The sequence below is a fragment of the Parambassis ranga genome, chromosome 21 (genome assembly GCF_900634625.1).
Source record: "Parambassis ranga chromosome 21, fParRan2.1, whole genome shotgun sequence".
Lineage (NCBI taxonomy): Eukaryota > Metazoa > Chordata > Actinopteri > Ambassidae > Parambassis > Parambassis ranga.
In genome coordinates this window covers 3,447,577-3,467,314 of record NC_041041.1, presented here as the reverse complement: position 1 = coordinate 3,467,314, position 19,738 = coordinate 3,447,577, and the positions used below count along the sequence as shown (strand labels likewise).

Sequence of the window (19,738 nt, the reverse complement as noted above, 5' to 3'; positions counted from 1 at the left end):
CATAGCGTGCCATATTTCTCAGTCGGCCTGAATCTAGACAGTGAAGAACACTGTTATGACTGTGAGCCTCTCTAAAAGAGAGACGGCAAGAACAGATGAACTGTGAGTAGTCGGACCGGCTGCAAGAACAGAGGAAAGTCCTGTGAGTTCAAAAGCACCCCGTACTGAGACACACAGTTGAGAATGAAGCTGTAACACACACACATACTGAGCGCTCATATTATGGGTAATGCATGAATGAGAAATGTGGATGAGTGCCAGGGACGTGTGAGCTGAAGCAGCAGCACTGCTGGAAACCTAACTGGTGTTAACGTAAAGCAGTGGTCTGTTGAAGTAGGTTCACTCACGAACTGGATTAGTTTTTTTCTGATGTGTACATAGTTTGGTAGAGGATAGAAACCTTGTAACTGCAGTTTTGTAAATTTGAATTTGAACTATAGTTTTGTAATTCCTACGTGACCACGAGATTAAGACTTTAATGACTGAGCCCACTAAAGACGGTAGAAGAACAGCTGACGGTCTTAGGCGAAATACTGAACCAGACTTATGACTCTAAGACTGCAGCAGTAGAAGAGAGTCTTATAGAGGATGCTGTAGATAAGTTGTTGGCAGAAAGATGTTGTGAAAGTTGATGGTGAAAGATAGAGGAAGTTTGCAGAAGGAGTTTTGGAGAAAAGAGGGAGAAGCGAGGTTAGACAGAGAGAGGGCCAAGGAAAGTGCAGAGCAGTGTGGTTGGACTAAGAGAGGAAAATTCAGAAAAGAGCAGGAGAAGGCGGAGGAGTAAATAACTCAGTGGGCGAGATGGGCTTTGGTATGTCAGGGTGTAAATCACCTCATGACAGGAAAGCCCAAAGCAAAGAAAGGGAAAACAGAAAAGAGTAGCGACCCTCCCCCCTACACACAATCTAATATACTGCCCTTTATATCCTTTGCCTAGTGGAGCAGCCTGCCCCACCTTAAAATGGGATCTGAAACAGAGTCCAAGAGAATATATTAATCAAAGCAAAGACGCATGGATTAGACACACAGGTTGTCATCCAGCTAAATCAGGCATTCAGAGGGTGTGGTACAGCACCGCCGTCCTAAACGGGGTCCCAGAGAACGTGAAAAATGCCATGGAAAGTAACCTAGACATGGCAGATTGTGATTCCAATGTGTGGGAGAGACATCTAAGATAAGATAAAACTTTATTAATCCCGAAGGAAATTCTTGTGCCAGAGGAATCAAGTTACATTAAATGTAGTTAAGTACAGAGTATGAGTGTATAAGTGTCACTATAATCCAAATCAGAGTATAGTACGCAGTATGGGGACAATATATGATACATGGATTTAGTGCATCATTTGACTCATGCCCAGGATGCAGCACACAGAAAGTAAGGATGTACAGGAATTATAGACTCAATTATTAAAAATGCAACTGGCTGAGGCCAGACAAAAAGGTAATGACAAAAAGAAAGACAAAACTAATAAAGTCATGGTGGCCACTGAGGGCTCCACTTCACCGCCTGACACACCTTGGGTGCCACAGCTATTTTATCCTAATTATGATCAGCCGCCCACAGGGTCATACAGGGGCAAGGGACCAGGGAGAGGCAGCTGGGGAGGCCGGTGCAGAAGGGGTAGACCGCCTAGGGGACAGCTGAGGGGAGACTTCAGTCGTGACCGCTGCTACTACTGTGAGGAGCTTGGACACTGGACAAAGGACTGTCCATACATTATGGGGCAGTACAGCCGAGAGGAACAGCACAGTCGAGGGCGTGCAGCATTTGGTCCACGAGGGGCTTCTTTCCGCCCTGCTGGAGCTCCACGGAAGGGGCAGTTTTCTGTTTCCGGCTGGGAACAGGGAGGGGAAAACACCTCCCAACAATGACACTCCCCACAGAGCAGCTCTGATGACATCGTTGCGGCAGATCCGATGTTGTCTATGCGAGTAGAAGATGAGACACTGCCTTTTCTGGTAGACACAGGGGCCACCTGTTCTACTCTGATTCATACATCTTCTAAGAAACTTTCAAATGACTCTATCACAGTGATGGGCTTCTCTGGGGAGAAACAGACTCTGCCTATAATCACTCCAATGACTGCTCAGCTGGGACATCAGACTGTGTCACACTGTTTTGTATATTCACCCACAGTGCCTCTGAATATACTGGGGAGAGACTTGCTGATTAAGTTTGGAGCATCTATTTTATGCAGCCCTGACGGGTTGACAGTGACACTGCCGGACGGCACCATGTTCCACTGTAATGCCTCTGACACAGGTGGACAGTATCTTGTGAAACCTGTAGCTGACCCTTGTGCGGACATCTACTGGGGTCTGTTACATGCAGAAACGCCACACGACCAGGAATCCTCTCTGCTTACCTGCAGTGGAAGCCCTGGATAGCCCAGCTCGAGCCATATGTCACTCCCCCTGACCCCCTCATGTGACTTTGTTTTATGACAGGCGGCAAACTGATTGGTATCATGATAACTTCACATGCTCCCTAGAGGAGAAAAACTGGTTGATTTTAGTCCGAGATATTTTTGTGGCATCTGAGGGCGTAGCAGCTGGTGTGGATCTCACACTAGAACAACAGGCTTGGTATATGATCAGTGACGAAGGGCATTCCCACCTCTCATTAGCTGTACATCCAAAACATCAGGCAAAAGAATTAGGTGGCATGGTTAAACGTGCCATAGCTCAAACAGATTGGCAACCTACACCTATTTCAGCTACTAACACTGTTATATTAGCACACAAACAGCTTGCCAGACATCATGGAAGAGAAAAAAACAGATCACCCTCTTGCTCAGGCTTTGATTAATGACTTACCGACACATTTATGGGCAGAGGGCCCCACTGATGTAGGCTTAGTGAACTGTGAGCCTGTGACATTCCGGGTTTACACATCTGAACCTTTGTGGATTAGATTTGGCTAATGCTTTCTTTTGTCTTCTGCTGGCTCATGACTGTAGAGATATTTTTTAAACTACGTTGCAAACTACACTGGTCTCACACAGCCACTTAGAGACCTAGTCAGAGAACATGGCATGCGTAATTTAACAGCCCGCCTAAATTGGACACAGGAAGCTGAACGCTCTTTCATTGAACTGAAACAATCTTTGGCTACAGCAGCAGAACTAGCTACTAGCTATCTATTTAGATGTCTCTGCATACGCAGTTGTTGAAGACACACGGGAAGAGATGAGAACGCTAAAAGCAGAAAGACTGGAGGGACAGCAGTCAGCACAGAGAGCAGAGGTGAGAGCAGTGATCGAAGCACTCAAAATAGGGGAAGGACAACACATCAATGTTTTCACTGATTCAGCATATGCAGCAGGAGCAGCGCATGTGGAGTTGGGCCAGTGGCTGAGAGTAGGATTTCTGACTGCAGATAACAAACCCATAAAACGTGAAGCAGAAATGAGAGAACTTGCAGAAATCCTGTTGTTGCCTAGCAAGGTAGCTGTAATAAAATGCAAAGGTCATGGAACAGGCGCTGACAGGATCACCAGAGGAAATAATGCAGCAGATCAGGCAGCAAAGCAGGCAGCAGGCTATGTTGAACAGATGATTTTGATGTGTTCAGAAACGGACTTACCTCCCCCTGTTGACTGGAATGACTTAACACAACTACAAAACAAAGCCTCTCCAAAGGAAAAGACTTTTTGGAAAGCGAGGGGGGGCAACTGACACAGGAGGAGTATGGAGGGGACCGGACGGACGACCCATACTGCCACCTGGATTGAGACAAACTGCCATGGAAGAAGCACATGGGGTAGGCCATGTGGGGGTAGCTCAGATGTTAAGAAATCTGGAGCACTGGTGGCATTAATTTGAACATGTGATCAGTGTATTAAATACAATCCGAGACTAACCATCAAACCAGAAGCAGGACCTACCCACTAGAGGCCTGCAGCAGAAAGCAGCAGCAGGTAGATGATGGCGTCCTCCACTCCAATACGGGGCTGGTAAGCAAACTGCAGGGGGTCCAGCGATGGTTCCACAACAGCACGCGTGTTTCAGGACCAGCCTCTCCAGAGACTTCATCACATGTGAAGTCAGAGCAACTGGTCTGTAGTCGCTGTGTGTGCTTGGATGTTTGGTCTTGGGCACAGGAACAAGGCATGTTGTCTTCCACAGGGCAGGGACAGTCATCAGGCTCAGACTCAGGGAGAAGATGTGCTGAAGGACCCCACACAGCTGTGTGGCGCAGTCCCTGAGTACTCTGGGGCTGAGTCCGTCCGGTCCTGCAGCTTTTCCCGGTCGTAGGTGACTGAACTCCCTCCTCACATCTTCTGTGGTGATGGTAACTGTGGACACAGAAGAGCAGAGAGAGAGATCTGATGGGGGAGGGGGGCAGGGAGGCTGTGGGGTTGTTAATGGAAGGTGGGGTAAGGGGAGCAGGGTGATGTTATTGATTGGGAGGTGAGACTGGTTAGTATGGTTAGGGGGAGGGGGAGGAGGAGGAGGTACATTGTTGTTATAGACAGGTGTTAATGGTGCATCACAGGGAGGGGGAGGGGGAGGGTGGTCAGGGAGTGGACTATCAAACCTGTTGAAAAACAGGTTCAGCTGGTTGGCCTCCTGCAGATCTCCATCCATCAGCTGGTCAGAGATCCTATTGTGGCCGGTGATGGTTCGCATACCACTCCATACCTCCCTCAAGTTGTTCCGGGCAAGTTGGCTCTCCAGCTTCCTCCTGTAGCTCTCCTTGCCCTCTCCAATCTTCTCCTTCACCTCTGCCTGGGCCCTCCTCATCTCCTCTCTGTCTCCACTCAAGAAGGCTGTCTTCTTTCTGTTGAGTGATGCCTTGATGTCCTTTGTCACCCATGGTTTATTGTTTGAAAACATTTTGTAACATCGAGCTGCGTTTTTGATAACTTTTGCTCAGCCATGTTCTCAGAACCATGTGACAAAATCTCAGGTCTGTCAGAGTATTTCCCTAGGAGGAGTTTGTTCAAATACGAGGTGTGGAACATGGAAAATCAGCCTGAACACATTTCATGCCAGTAGGTGGCTATGAGAGTATCCCCACATTAGCATATCAATCTGTTCAGAATGACAGGCTCAGCATGCCTGATTTTTTTCATCCACATAGGATGAAATATATGGGAGGTACAGCCACACGTCATGGAATTTTCATCCAAGAGGCTTTTTTTCTCGGCACAAGGTGATATATCTGTGTACTGAGTGTCAATTCTGTAGCAGTTGCTGTGAATATTTTCACACTTTATGGGGTGCTGCAGAGCCATGTTTTTTTAATACTGTTCTGGTTGTCACTCTGCTTGCATGACAGACATGCAACCACAGAGAGCCTATAAAAATAGTTTATTCTGCATCTGTTGGTACCGCCCACAATGACCAGACTAATACTATGTGTGTGTGCGTGTGTGTATACAATGATTCATCAGGCTATTGAAACACTAAATTTGGTTTTTAAAACAAAATCAGTGTTTAAAGAAAAAGACTCACTCTGTTTGTACAGAGTGTGAAGTCTGTCCAGCTCTTCTATCTTGGCTCTGAGGTTAGCATTCAGTCGGTCTCTCTCTTCAGTCAGGTTGTTTTTGATGGCAGAGAACTCTGCAGCTGCCTCACGGGCTGAGTGATGATCTGTGACATACAACACAAAACACAAATCACCTTATACATTCATATTTTTGCATAAGAGATGTTTATAAAACACATCGTCTCCCTTCTGCAAGGTCTTAAATACCTGCTAATGCAGTGTATGAAACATCTGAAGTCGGAAACAGTTTGTGTCAAGAAATGAAGAAGAAATAAAGAAAACTGAGAAAATCCATTCATCCGTCTTCAAAACACTTATCCGGGGCAGGCAGAATTCTCATGACTTGTGGCCAGTTGAGTCTTAAAGACTTTGAAAAATCAGACTCACAGAGGAACACAAGGGTGATGAGCCCAACCAGCAGGAATACACTCAGCAGCCCCAAACAGACAATGACGGCTACAAAACATCGTCTCAGACCTGAACAGAGAAAATACAGAAATTAAACCAGTGTAGTAAACTGTGATAACAACAAACACATTTCTGCCACTTCATTCTCACCTGTGTGGTTTGTAAAACCTTTTGGATAGACAGGTTTGACGTTAATGTAAATTCCCTCCATTGTTCAGATGGATGTGAGGTTTGAAGGACGATCAGTTCTGCAGCACAGACTAATGTAGGTGTGAGTCTTATTGCTCTGTCTTTATGAGGAAGTTACATGCTCCATACATGTTAAGTATTTAAATTTCGTCCATCACTTGAATCAAAGTAAGGTTTGAGGGACAGACTGCTGTGACATGTGAAACTGGTGGTGGGCATCAGAGGAAGTCACATGTTCCATAGGTGTTAAGTAGAGTTTACAGAACAGTAATGTGAAAGATAAAGATAAGACAAAGTGTGTACAGCTTGTCTTCTCTTTATTGTGAATATTTTACAGTAATTGCCACTAAAATTACAGCTATACAGTAACTTTACAGCTACAAAGAAAAATGGTTTTGAAATGATGTTTTGATCCATCATGAATAAGATCAGGCAGATTAAAGTTCTATTCTCAGATATGTGACCCAGTAATTATCCAGCAATAACATCCTCCATTTTATTTTTAGGAACTCTTAAAGTAAATTTATTAAATTTGCTACAAAGCATTAGCTACATTATGGCCTCCATTGATTTTCACAACTGAACATTGAACCATATTCACATTAACTGTGATCGCACTGGATTAGATTCATGAAAACAATGCAACAACAAATGCTGAGCAGTACAAGTAAATCATTTAAAAAAGAAAACACAGTTTTCACACAGTAAAACATTTGTGTGATCTTCAAACAAAGTCACAGACGTTCACAGACCCATTTCAGCCGAGCTGTACAGGACAAATCATTCCAAGAAGTGTCAGTAATATGAGCACAGTCCTCTTCACCCCACTTTGGATTTCCACCTCCATTATCAGGCTGATTCTGCTGCCAGTGCCTGCAGTCAGAATCATCACACTGTTGATTCGATCAACAATTTAGACTAGAAACATGTATGCAAAACTGTAATGATAAAATCTGTAAATATAATATAACTCTTCATCTTAATGGTCAAATAAAAGTCTTTGTGGATGCACCAAATCTATGTAAATAAAACGTGAATCATTTAAAATTACAGTTATTATAACCAGTAAAATAAAGACTTACCTCTGAGTCAGTGGAGTCCCATCTACCCATTTCCACTTGCCTTCCTCATCTCTGTCAGTCAAACCAATCCAACTTGGTTCAGTGGTGATTGTAGAGAGAAATTTCTGTTCAACATTGAAAGTGCAAACAAGATCAACACAGAATTTGTATGTTCTATACAATGTTCTAATTTACCTTCTCTGTTATTACACGCCATGAAATAAAACAAACCACAAACCACAACAAGACCATATTTCAAACAAAGGAGAATGAGAAGTGTCCCAGCATACATTGGGTACACCTGCAACAGCTGTGGTGCAGAGGAAACAACCTCTGCATCAATGTGAAGAAGACCAAGGAGATGGTGGTGGACTTCAGAAGGGACGGGCGCCAGATCAATATTGATGTGCAAACACAATTGCATTCATATGCAGACTGTACCTGTTCTTCAGGGCTGTTTATCACCACCAGATCAGCTCCTTGTCCTCTGCAGTCCTCTCTGCCTTCATCCCAGGAACCAGACTTAGAAGAGACAAGGTAACAGGTACTACAAAACCTGGTCCATCCCGAGGGACACGTTCTCTCTGGAAGACACATCAAATGAGAGACAATGTAAGCTTAAAGCTGCAGGCAGTGATGACGGGCCCTCGCACTCCTTGCGGTCCGCGGGACTCGCAGCCGCTGCCTCCCCTATCCCTCCGCATCCTCTCTTCCCTGTTACCGGCACGAGCAGTGGTCTGCAGGGAAGAAGAGTTCACCGAAATACACATATACAAAAGACAGGTCCACCGGCCAGGTGGGGCAGTGACTGTAACATATCAACATATCAATGTGTGCAGAGTCAGATGCTCAGCATGACTGTAAATTTGCATCAGATACAGCCACCAAAACATCTATTTCCTGTGCGTTGGCGAAAGGTCAAGTTAGTTGAGGTGCCACGGCCAGAACGTGTGACGAAGTGCTGCGTTTTGGATAACTTTTGGTCCCTAATGCTTTAAGAGTAACCAGACCAATTTTCAGGAGGATTGGAAAAATCCCCTAGGAGGAGTTCGTAAAAGTACGGAGAGTGAATAATGCAAAAGGGTGTGGTTTTTTCAAAATGGCGGACTTCCTGTGCGTTTTAGAGGATACCTCCAAGAGACTTTTTTTCTTGTCCCGAGGTGATACATATGTGTACCGATTTTCGTGTCTGTAGATCAAACGGGGACTCAGATCTCATTCTAGGGGGCGCTGCTGAGCCATGTGGCCGCGCACACATATGACGATAAGGTGATTTGAACAGGTGCACAGGGTCATGATGTTGTGATAGAGTAAGAGGCAGGTAGGATGAATAAATCAAGAAACACAGCAGCTTTCACTATGGTGGTGAAGGGTCACCTTTGTGGCGTTGCCCCGCCCACGCGGTGTAACATCGAGCTGCGTTTTTGATAACTTCTGCTCAGCCATGTTCTCAGAACCATGTGACAAAATCTCAGGTCTGTCAGAGTATTTCCCTAGGAGGAGTTCGTTCAAATACGAGGTGTGGAACATGGAAAATCAGTCTGAACACATTTCATGCCAGTAGGTGGCGCTATGAGAGTATCCCCACATTAGCATATCAATCTGTTCAGAATGACAGGCTCAGCATGCCTGATTTTTTTCATCCACATAGGATGAAATATGTGGGAGGTACAGCCACAAATACATCCATTTCCTGTGCTTTGGCGAAGGGTCAAATTCGGACCACCAGACCATATGACGAAGTGCTGCGTGTCTGAAAACTTTTGGTCCCTGACCCCTTAAGAGCGAGCGCACCAATTTTCAGCCCTATCGAGCAAATCCCCTTGGAGGAGTTCGCAAAATTGCGGGGAGTGCAAATTGGAACATAGCATGGTTTTTTAAAAAATGGCGGACTTCCTGTACGTCATGGAATTTTCATCCAAGAGGCTTTTTTTCTCGGCACGAGGTGATATATCTGTGTACTGAGCGTCAATTCTGTAGCAGTTGCTGTGAATATTTTCACACTTTAGGGGGCGCTGCAGAGCCATGTTTTTTTAATACTGTTCTGGTTGTCTCTCTGCTTGCATGACAGACATGCAACCACAGAGAGCCTATAAAAATAGTTTATTCTGCATCTGTTGGTACCGCCCACAATGACCAGACTAATACTATGTGTGTGTGCGTGTGTGTATACAATGATTCATCAGGCTATTGAAACACTAAATTTGGTTTTTAAAATAAAATCAGTGTTAAAACAAAAAAAACTCACTCTGTTTGTACAGAGTGTGAAGTCTGTCCAGCTCTTCTATCTTGGCTGTGAGGTTAGCATTCAGTCGGTCTCTCTCTTCAGTCAGGTTGTTTTTGATGGCAGAGAACTCTGCAGCTGCCTCACGGGCTGAGTGATGATCTGTGACATACAACACAAAACACAAATCATCTTATACATTCATATTTTTGCATAAGAGATGTTTATAAAACACATCGTCTCCCTTCTGCAAGGTCTTAAATACCTGCTAATACAGTGCATGAAACATCTGAACTCAGAAACTGTTTGTGTCAAGAAATGAAGAATAAAGAAAACATGCAAAATGCAGAACAAAAACCAAACGCTGTGAATGGAAGGTGGTAAAAATGGCAACTTGCTGTGCCGCACATTGAGGCTTTTCACACTGTCTTCTTTCATATAATGTTCAGAGCAGGCAGAATTCTCATGACTTTTGGCCAGTTAAGTCTTAAAGACTTTGAAAAATCAGACTCACAGAGGAACACAAGGGTGATGAGCCCAACCAGCAGGAATACACTCAGCAGCCCCAAACAGACAATGGCAGCTACAAAACATCGTCTCAGACCTGAACAGAGAAAATACAGAAATTAAACCAGTGTAGTAAACTGTGATAACAACAAACACATTTCTGCCACTTTATTCTCACCTGTGTGGTTTGTAGAAGGTTTTGGATGGACAGGTTTGACTTGTTCAACGTTAACGTAAATTTCCTCCATTGCTCAGATGGATGTGAGGTTTGAAGGACGATCAGTTCTGCAGCACAGACTAATGTAGGTGTGAGTCTTAGTGCTCTGTCTTTATGAGGAAGTCACATGATTCATACATGTTAAGTATGTAAATTTCCTCCATCACTTGAATCAAAGTAAGGACAGACTGCTGTGACATGTGAAAGTGGCGAGTGGTCAGTTAAAGGAAGTCACATTTTCCACAGGTGTTAAGTCGAGTTTACAGAACAGTAATTTATTCTGAATATTTCACAGTAAGTTCCACTAAAATTAGTGGGGGGGGGGGGGGGGGGGGGATTTGCGACTTGGACACTTTTCTCTATAAAATAAATGTAAGAAACACAAATAAGTGTAACAAAATACATATTTACACATTATAATTACTTCATTTCTTATTGTCATTATATATATTATTTTTCAGATGGTTCCAGATGCTCCAGGTAATTTCCCACAGATTTGTCCCACAATGGGCAAATTGCGTTTTTGCAACAGCACAGTTACAGAAAGCAAAAGATAAGAAAAGCTATATACATGATAAAATAAACTACCGATATTATGCAATACAATCAAAAAAGAGTTTACAGATTAACAATTACTGCACAGATGACTGGAGGTAGAAGTGGTTTGTAGAAAACTGTACATAGTGCATCAAAAGAACAAATAAGTAATTTATTGTATAGTGTGCTGTGTGAATATTGCACCTATCAACCACCAATACAGCTTTTCATCTGTGGAAAAGTCTTCTGCCAGTGACTCTGAAACAGCATCTCAGTCTATAATCTTTTCTTATTATTTCAGAAATAGTCGCGCTGTAAATGTCTCTTTTGTCCCTGCAATAGTTGTGTGGCAAAAGTTCATCCGGAACGTCTTCGACGTAACTTCTGGGTTAGCGTAACAAAACATAGCACCGCTAAAGTCAAATAAAAGTTTCCAGTAAGAAATAACAGTGAATAACAGTATATAACAGGGGTATGCAGAACAATGCACCTTCCGGCTGAGATAACAGTCCGCTACGCGTCTATTATTGTGTTCAGGGCTGCTTTTCAGATGTGTAGACGACTCAGCTAGTTAGTGGAGATACTTCTCTTGTCTTCAGAAGACATCTTTGATACACCACGTCAGAGGCACAAGGCTCTACAATTGGATATTTGAGCCCCTTGTGATATCGCTCGGTGGTCCAATTGGACACTGACTTGCCCGTAGAATAATACAGCCGGGTTAGGTCACACAGACATGCCTGAAGTGTCCTCTTTTCGAGGAAAGAAACAGAACGTCTCTAGCTATTACTTTCCTAATGTATGAGTGACTTTGTAAGACATATGCTCTCATGCCGTATACGACGTGGTCAACTCCGAAATGATCAAGATAATAATAATACATAAAATATTGCCGCAAATTATAGGGGGGCTTTGGATTATTTTAGGGAGGCTGAAGCCCCCCTAACAGAGGGCTAGCTACGTCTACGCTCAAGGGTGAATCCTTCCCATACAAAGCGGGACTTCTGGTCTCCGAATGGAGGCGTGGGTTTGAATCCCACTTCTGATAACACATTTCCCAGAGGGACCTTCCCAAAGGGATTAATAAAGTATATTCTATTCTATTCTAATTAAAAGGTCTATGCAAAAAAATTCCAAAAAAATATTTATCTGATATATTTTTAAAACCATTAAAGTTAGAGGACGATTTTGTCCCGAACAACATGAAAGGGGGTAAAATTTTCCCACAGTGTACTGTTGACCTATGAAAAAAGGGTTATTTAAAATCATATTAACAAAATGTATGTGAAATTAAGCTTGTTGAGCAGAAATGATTCAATTTGCTCACATATTGACAAAATTATGGCCAAAATAAATTACTCTCAGAGGACAAAAATGTCGAACAGTGCATAAGGGTTAAAGATGTTTTTGATGTCCCTAACTGTGTTGGGAATGCCTCTGACTCAGTGGCAGAATATTCTGTTCAATTCAGGACTCTCGCTCTGGAGGCTGGATGGAACGAACCAGCTCTAAAAGGAGCCTTCCTAATGTCCCTAAATGATAACATCAGGAGTGAGTTAGCCTGTTGCAAGGAGCCACCTTCCCTAGATGCTCTCATTACCCTAGCCCTCCAGTTGGACAATTGCATGAGAGAGGTTTGACTCGAGACCTCATCCCGAACCAAGCGAGTCTCTCCTTGCCACCGCACCAGTTCCCCACCTACCCTCAGAAGTGCCTTACCACCAGCGCCATCTACTGTTGAGCACTCTCACCAACCCGAAGCTATGCAACTGGGCAGGACTTGCCTTGCCCCAGAGGAGAGAGATCGTAGGCCTAGAGAGGGCAGGTGTGGGGACAGCCAGCATGTAATTTCTTCCTGTAAGATTCGACCAAATGACAGGGCTCACCAGTAGGGCTAGGGTTACGAGTGGGCCAAGCTACTGTCACTGCTAACCCTAGAATGTCTCTTCCTGTTGTTTTGTGTCCTCACTCTCTCTCCCTAGACTATCTGATTGATTCTGGGGCCAACGGCAATTTACTTGACGCCAGTTTCCTGCGGCGACACAAATTCCTCTCTGTGCCACTAGAGGAGCCAGTCCGCGCTACTGCCCTAGATGGGCGTATTGCGGCCGTGGATTAAATAAGATCACTGTCTGCAAAAATATCCTCTCCCCCTCATCAGTTCCGCTTTCGAAGTTCTCCAGGGTGCGCGTGTGTTCACAAAATTAGATCTTCGCAAGGCTTATTACCTGGTTAGAATTCGCAAGGGGGATGAGTGGAAAACTGCATTCAACATTCCTCTGGATCATTTTGAGTACATGGTGATGCAGTTCGGTTTGAGTTATGCCCCGGCCATCTTTCGAACTTTGGTTAACGACGTCCTCCGAGACTTCCTTTACCAATTTGTATTTGTGTATCTTGATGATATCCTAATCTTTTCCTCTTCTCCTCTTCTCTTCAGGAGTACATTGCACATGTCAGAGTAGTCCTCAAGTGCCTGTTAGAGAATAAACTTTTTGCTAAAGCTGAGAAATGTGAATTCCACTCACCTTCTGTAAGTTACCTGGGCTTCATTATTCATGAGGGACAGGTGAAGGCAGATCCAGAAAAGGTCAGGGCAGTAGTTGAGTGGCCCGGACCGACCACCGGTTGCAAGTTTTTAGGGTTTGCTAACTTCTACAGAAGGTTTATCCACAATTACAGTCACATTTCTCTTCCCTTAACTCAGCTTACCTACACTCTCAGACCGTTTGTGTGGTCTCCTCCAGCCAAGGAGGTCTTCTGTGAGTTAAAGGCCCGTTTTACCTCAGCTCCCATCCTGATCCTGCCTGATCCCACTAGACAATCGTCGAGGTAGATTCGTCTGATTCTGGGGTGGGGGCAGTCCTCTCACAGTGCTCAGTTGAGGATGATAAACTTCACCCGTGAGCTGCTCGTGGTCAAGCTGGCCCTTGAGGAATGGAGGGAGATGAACAACCCTTTGTGGTCTGTACTGACCAGAAGAACCTCGAGTTCATCAGGGGAGCCAAAAGACTGAACTCCCGCCAAGCCCGTTGGCAGCTGTTTTTCACCAGGTTCGATTTCACCCTCACTTACAGACCTGGCAGCCATAACATTAAACCTGATGCTCTCTCTCACCAGCACGAAAACCTGTCTCCTGAGACTGAACCCATCCTACCTGCCTCCCAGGTCATCAGTTCTCTTACCTGGAAGATTGAGTCCACCATCAAAGAGGCTCAGCGCCACGAAAAGTCTTTGTGGATGCACCAAATCTATGTCAATAAAAAGTGAATCATTTAAAATTAAAGTTATTATAACCAAGGGTGTAGCTTTGCTTTTGACATTGGTGGGGACCTAAGATTCTAACGGAATTTAACGCTTTCTGCACCCAATGAAAATCTGTTTTTAGATGGGGGATCAAATTATTGGTGGGGACGTGTCCCCTCCATCTATGCTAAAAGTACAACACTGATTATATAACCAGTAAAGTAAAGACTTACCTTTAAGTCAGTGGAGTCCCATCTACCCATTTCCACTTGCCTTCCTCATCTCTGTCAGTCAAACCAATCCACCGTTGTTCAGTGGTGGATGTAGAGAGAAATTCCTGTTCAACATTGAAAGTGCATGTTCAATGTTCTATTTTAATGCTATTTTTTGCCTTCTGTCCTTACACAGCGTGAAATAAAACCACAAACCACAGTTTCACCATAAGACCTACTGTATGTACACCTGCAACATGGCTGCACAAGAAAAGGCCTATAAATCTATTTAAGGTACTATTGAGAATGTATTTGATCATGACAAACAGCAGTGTTGGGCCCAACACTGCTGTTTGTCATGAGTCCCACTCTGGGGAACTGGGTCCTGGACTTCTTGACCAACAGACCTTAGACTGTTAGGATGCACAACACCATCTCCTCCTCTATCACCCTCAGCACTGGCTCACCCCAGACAACACAGCAGAAGTGGGCTCATCGCTGACAATGATGAGTCAAAATACAGAGAGGAGGTGGAACACTTGGTGCAGTGGTGCAGAGGACACAACCTTTGCATCAATGTGAAGAAGACCAAGGAGATGGTGGTGGACTTGAGACAGGACAGGCCGGGGAGGAGCATTCAGAGCACCAGGCTCAGAAACAGCTTCTTCCTGAAGCTGTCAGGCTGCTGAACTCGAGCCATGCTCTGTAGACTCCTCCCACCACACACAGTGGCTCTATCCGGTTGACTGAGAGCCTATTCAGACCCCCAGATGACAAAGATTCCAGACACTAGGACGCACGCTGCAATATTATGATTCAGTATTGTATGTAATATAACATATGATTATGCATGGAAGTGGCACTAAAAGGCTGTTACATTTTGTTTGTTTAAAATTAAAACATAAATTTGAACAGCTTAATACTGAAGCCCAATAACAAAGTGTATTTATACATGGCATTAGTTTAGTGTAATAAAACACAATTGTATTTAATAAAGTAGGGGATCCCTGCTCCATCTCTCTCTATCAAAACCTCTAGTCAAGAAGGAGTGAAGGTCAATATGCAGTCCTCTCTGCCTTCATCCCAGGAACCAGACTTAGAGGAGACGAGGTAAAAGTTACAACCAAACCAGGTCAGACCAGTTAAGTCTTAAAGACTTTAAAAAATCAGACTTACAGAGGAACACAAGGGTGATGAGCCCAACCAGCAGGAATACACTCAGCAGCCCCAAACAGACAATGACGGCTACAAAACATCGTCTCAGACCTGAACAGAGAAAATACAGAAATTAAACCAGTGTAGTAAACTGTGATAACAACAAACACATTTCTGCCACTTTATTCTCACCTGTGTGGTCTGTAGAAGGTTCTGGATGGACAGGTTTGACTTGTTCAACGTTAACGTAAATTTCCTCCATTGCTCAGATGGATGTGAGGTTTGAAGGACGATCGGTTCTGCAGCACAGACTAATGTAGGTGTGAGTCTTATTGCTCTGTCTTTATGTGGAAGTCACATGATCCATACATGTTAAGTATGTAAATTTCCTCCATCATGTAAGGTTGGAGGGACAGACTGCTGTGACTGTGTGAAACTGGTGGGTGGTCAGTCAGACGAAGTCACATGTTCCATAGGTGTTAAGTAGAGTTTATAGAACAGTAATGTGAAATATAAAGATAAAACAAAGTGTGTACAGCTTGTCTTCTCTTTATCTTTTACAGTAATTTACTGGAACTATATCACAATGTTTAACTGTATATATTTCACAGTAATTTCCACTAAAATTACAGCTATACTGTAACTTCACAGCTACAAAGCCCAAAACAACTATCGACACAGGGAACCATAAAATGAAAGAGCTTTATTGCAGCTTTCAGTGGTATAAGTTACTTGTATGTGCAGCAAAGCTTCACAAAGAAAAACTGTTTTGAAATGATGTTTTGATCCATCATGAATAGGATCAGGCAGATTAAAGTTCTATTCTCAGATATGTGACCCAGTAATTATCCAGCAATAACATCCTCCATTTTATTTTTAGGAACTCTGAAAGTAAATTTATTAAATTTGCTACAAAGCATTAGCTACATTATGGCCTCCATTGAATTTTGCAGCAGGCTTTGACCGGCTTGCAACGACTTTAGTGGTACCAACAGGAGAAATACCACATATGAAAGCAGCCATTTTACCCTTTGAGACAATTTTAGTTGACAAAAAATCTCATTAACTGAACATTGAAGCATATTCACATTAACTGTGATCGCACTGGATTAGATTCATGAAAACAATGCAACAACAAATGCTGAGCAGTACAAGTAAATCATTTAAAAAAGAAAACACTGTTTTCACACAGTAAAACATTTGTGTGATCTTCAAACAGAGTCACGACGTTCACAGACCCATTTCAGCCGAGCTGTACAGGACAAATCATTCAAAGAAGTGTCAGTAATATGAGCACAGTCCTCTTCACCCAACTCTGGATTTCCACCTCCATTATCAGGCTGACCTTGCCTCCAGTACCTGCAGTCAGAGTCATCACACTGTTGATTCGATCAACAATTTAGACTAGAAACATGTATGCAAATCTGTAATGATAAAATCTGTAAATAAAACATAACTCTTCATCTTAATGGTCAAATAAAAGTCTTTGTGGATGCACCAAATCTATGTCAATAAAAAGTGAATCATTTAAAATTATAGTTATTATAACCAAGGGTGTAGCTTTGCTTTTGACATTGGTGGGGACCTAAGATTCCACTGGAATTTAACCCTTTCTGCACTCCAATGAAAATCTGTTTTTAGATGGGGGATCAAATTATTGGTGGGGACGTGTCCCCTCCATCTATGCTAGAAGTACAACATTGATTATAACCAGTAAAATAAAGACTTACCTCTGAGTCAGTGGAGTCCCATCTACCCATTTCCACTTGCCTTCCTCATCTCTGTCAGTCAAACCAATCCAACTTTGTTCAGTGGTGAATGTAGAGAGAAATTCCTGTTCAACATTGAAAGCGCAAACAAGATGAACACAGAATGTGTATGTTCTATACAATGTTTCATTTAATTTTTTTTCCCCTGTCATTACACGGCATGAAATAAAACCACAAACCACAACAAGACCATATTTCAAACAAAGGAGAATGAGAAATGTCCCAGCATACATTAGATACACCTGCAACATGGCTGCACAAGGACAGACCTATAAATCTATTTAAGGTACTATTAAGGATGTTTTGATCATGACAAACAGCAGTGTTGGGCCCAACACTGCTGTTTGTCATGAACATTCTTAATTCCTCCCTTGGTCTGAGTCCCACTCTGGGGAACTGGGTCCTGGACTTGGACCAACAGACCTTAGACTGTTAGGATCCACAACACCATCTCCTCCTCCATCACCCTCAGCACCGGCTCACCCCAGGGATGTGTGCTGAGCCCCCTCCAGTTCACTCTGCTGACATACGACTGCTCGGGTGGGACACCCCAGCTGTCACATAGTGAAGCTTGCAGACAACACAGCAGAAGTAGGATGCATCACTGACAATGATGAGTCAAAATACAGAGAGGAGGTGGAACACCTGGTGCAGTGGTGCAGAGGACACAACCTTTGCATCAATGTGAAGAAGACCAAGGAGATGGTGGTGGACTTCTCCCACCACACACGGTGGCTCTGTCAGGTTGACTGAGAGCCTATTCAGACCCCCAGATGACAAAGATCCCAGACACTAGGACGCACACTGCAATATTATGATTCAGTATTGTATGTAATATATGTTTATGCATGGAAGTGGCATTAAAAGGCCGTTACATTTTGTTTGTTTAAAATTAAAACATAAATTTGAACAGCTTAATACTGAAGCCCAATAACAAAGTGTATTTATACATGGCATTAGTTTAGTGTAATAAAACACAATTGTATTTAATAAAGTAGGGGGTCCCTGCTCCATCTCTCTCTATCAAAACCTCTAGTCAAGAAGGTATGAAGGTCAATATTGATGTGCAAACACAAAGCAGACTGTACCTGTTCTTCAGGGCTGTTTATCACCACCAGATCAGCTCCTCTTCCTCTGCAGTCCTCTCTGCCTTCATCCCAGGAACCAGACTTAGAGGAGACGAGGTAAAAGTTACAACCAAACCAGGTCCATCCTGAGGGACACGTTGTCTCTGGAAGACACATCAAATGACAGACAATGTAAAATTATCTGCTGATTTGTCATGTAGGTAAAACTGATAAAGGTCATTCATACCTGCTGCACTGTACAGCATCTTGAATTTTTTATACTGTTCTGATCACTCTGCTTGCATGACAGACATGCAACCACAGAGAGTCTAAAAAAATAGTTTATTCTGCATCTGTTGGTACCACCCTGGAAATCTAACTGAAACCCACAAAGACCAGACTAGTGTGTGTGTGTGTGTGTGTGTGGTAGCCTGATAAACACTGGTTTGTCAGGCTATTGAAACACTACATTTGGTTTTAAAACAAAGTCAGTCTTTACAAAGAAAAAAAAGACTCACTCTCTTTGTACAGAGTCTGAAGTCTGCCCAGCTCTTCTATCTTGGCTCTGAGCTTAGCATTCATTCGGTCTCTCTCTTCAGTCATTGAGGAAAGTTTGTCAGCACTGTCCTGGAGACGCTCAGTCAGGTTGTTTTTGATGGCAGAGAACTCTGCAGCTGCCTCACGGGCTGAGTGATGATCTGTGACATACAACACAAACCACAAATCACCTTATACATTCATATGTATTTGTCTCCCTTCTGCAAGATCTTAAATACCTGCTAATACAGTGCATGAAACATCTGAAGCCAGAAACTGTTTTAAAGTGTCAAGAAATGAAGAGACGAAAACAGAGAAATCCGTCTTCAAACCACTTTCTTGAATTCTCATCACTTCTGACCAGTTAAGTCTTAAAGACTTTGAAAAATCAGACTTACAGAGGAACACAAGGGTGATGAGCCCAACCAGCAGGAATACACTCAGCAGCCCCGAACAGACAATGGCAGCTACAAAACATCATCTCAGACCTGAACAGAGAAAATACAGAAATTAAACCAGTGTAGTAAACTGTGATAACAACAAACACATTTCTGCCACTTTATTCTCACCTGTGTGGTTTGTAGAAGGTTTTGGATGGACAGGTTTGACGTTAATGTAAATTTCCTCCATCACTTGAATCAGTGTAAGGTTTGAAGCACAATCAGTTCTGCAGCACAGACTGCTGTGACACGTGAAACTGGCGGTGGTCAGTCAGAGGAAGTCACATGTTCCACCGGTGTTCACCACATTTTGCAAAATAGTAAAGACAAGACAAACTGCATAGATAATAATATAGGATTCCTGGAACACACTATTTTGTGTGATAAACAACGGACAGTGGTTTGACTATAATGACTTATTATTAGTGTGAAGTGATCAGCTCTGCTACAGATTTATTCAGAGATGGGCATGCCATCTATTATTAGGAGGAAGTTATGTATGATGTTCCAAGTAGTTTTGCAGTAATGTTAAAGATAATTATCTTTGTGTAACTCTGTATACTAGATAGTCCAGAAATTTGTGGAATACACCATTTTGAGTGATAAAACAAAACAGTTGTTTTTTTTCTTTATTCTAATTGTGATAACTAAATTAAAGCTGTTAATTTGAGCACA

The 19,738-nt window shown here is 43.1% G+C and overlaps 1 protein-coding gene across 1 annotated transcript; it reads right to left on the bottom strand.

Annotated features, from left to right (window-relative positions):
* Positions 1–16,360: 16,360 nt before the first annotated feature.
* Positions 16,361–19,253, bottom strand: LOC114426813 (CD209 antigen-like protein E). Its single transcript, XM_028394456.1, has 6 exons — positions 19,193–19,253; positions 19,022–19,090; positions 18,605–18,784; positions 18,108–18,250; positions 16,981–17,084; positions 16,361–16,609 (listed from the first exon to the last, which is right to left on the bottom strand). Exons 1-6 carry the CDS (start codon positions 19,251–19,253, stop codon positions 16,462–16,464), a joined length of 705 nt encoding a protein of 234 aa, XP_028250257.1. The 3' UTR covers positions 16,361–16,461.
* Positions 19,254–19,738: the final 485 nt, after the last annotated feature.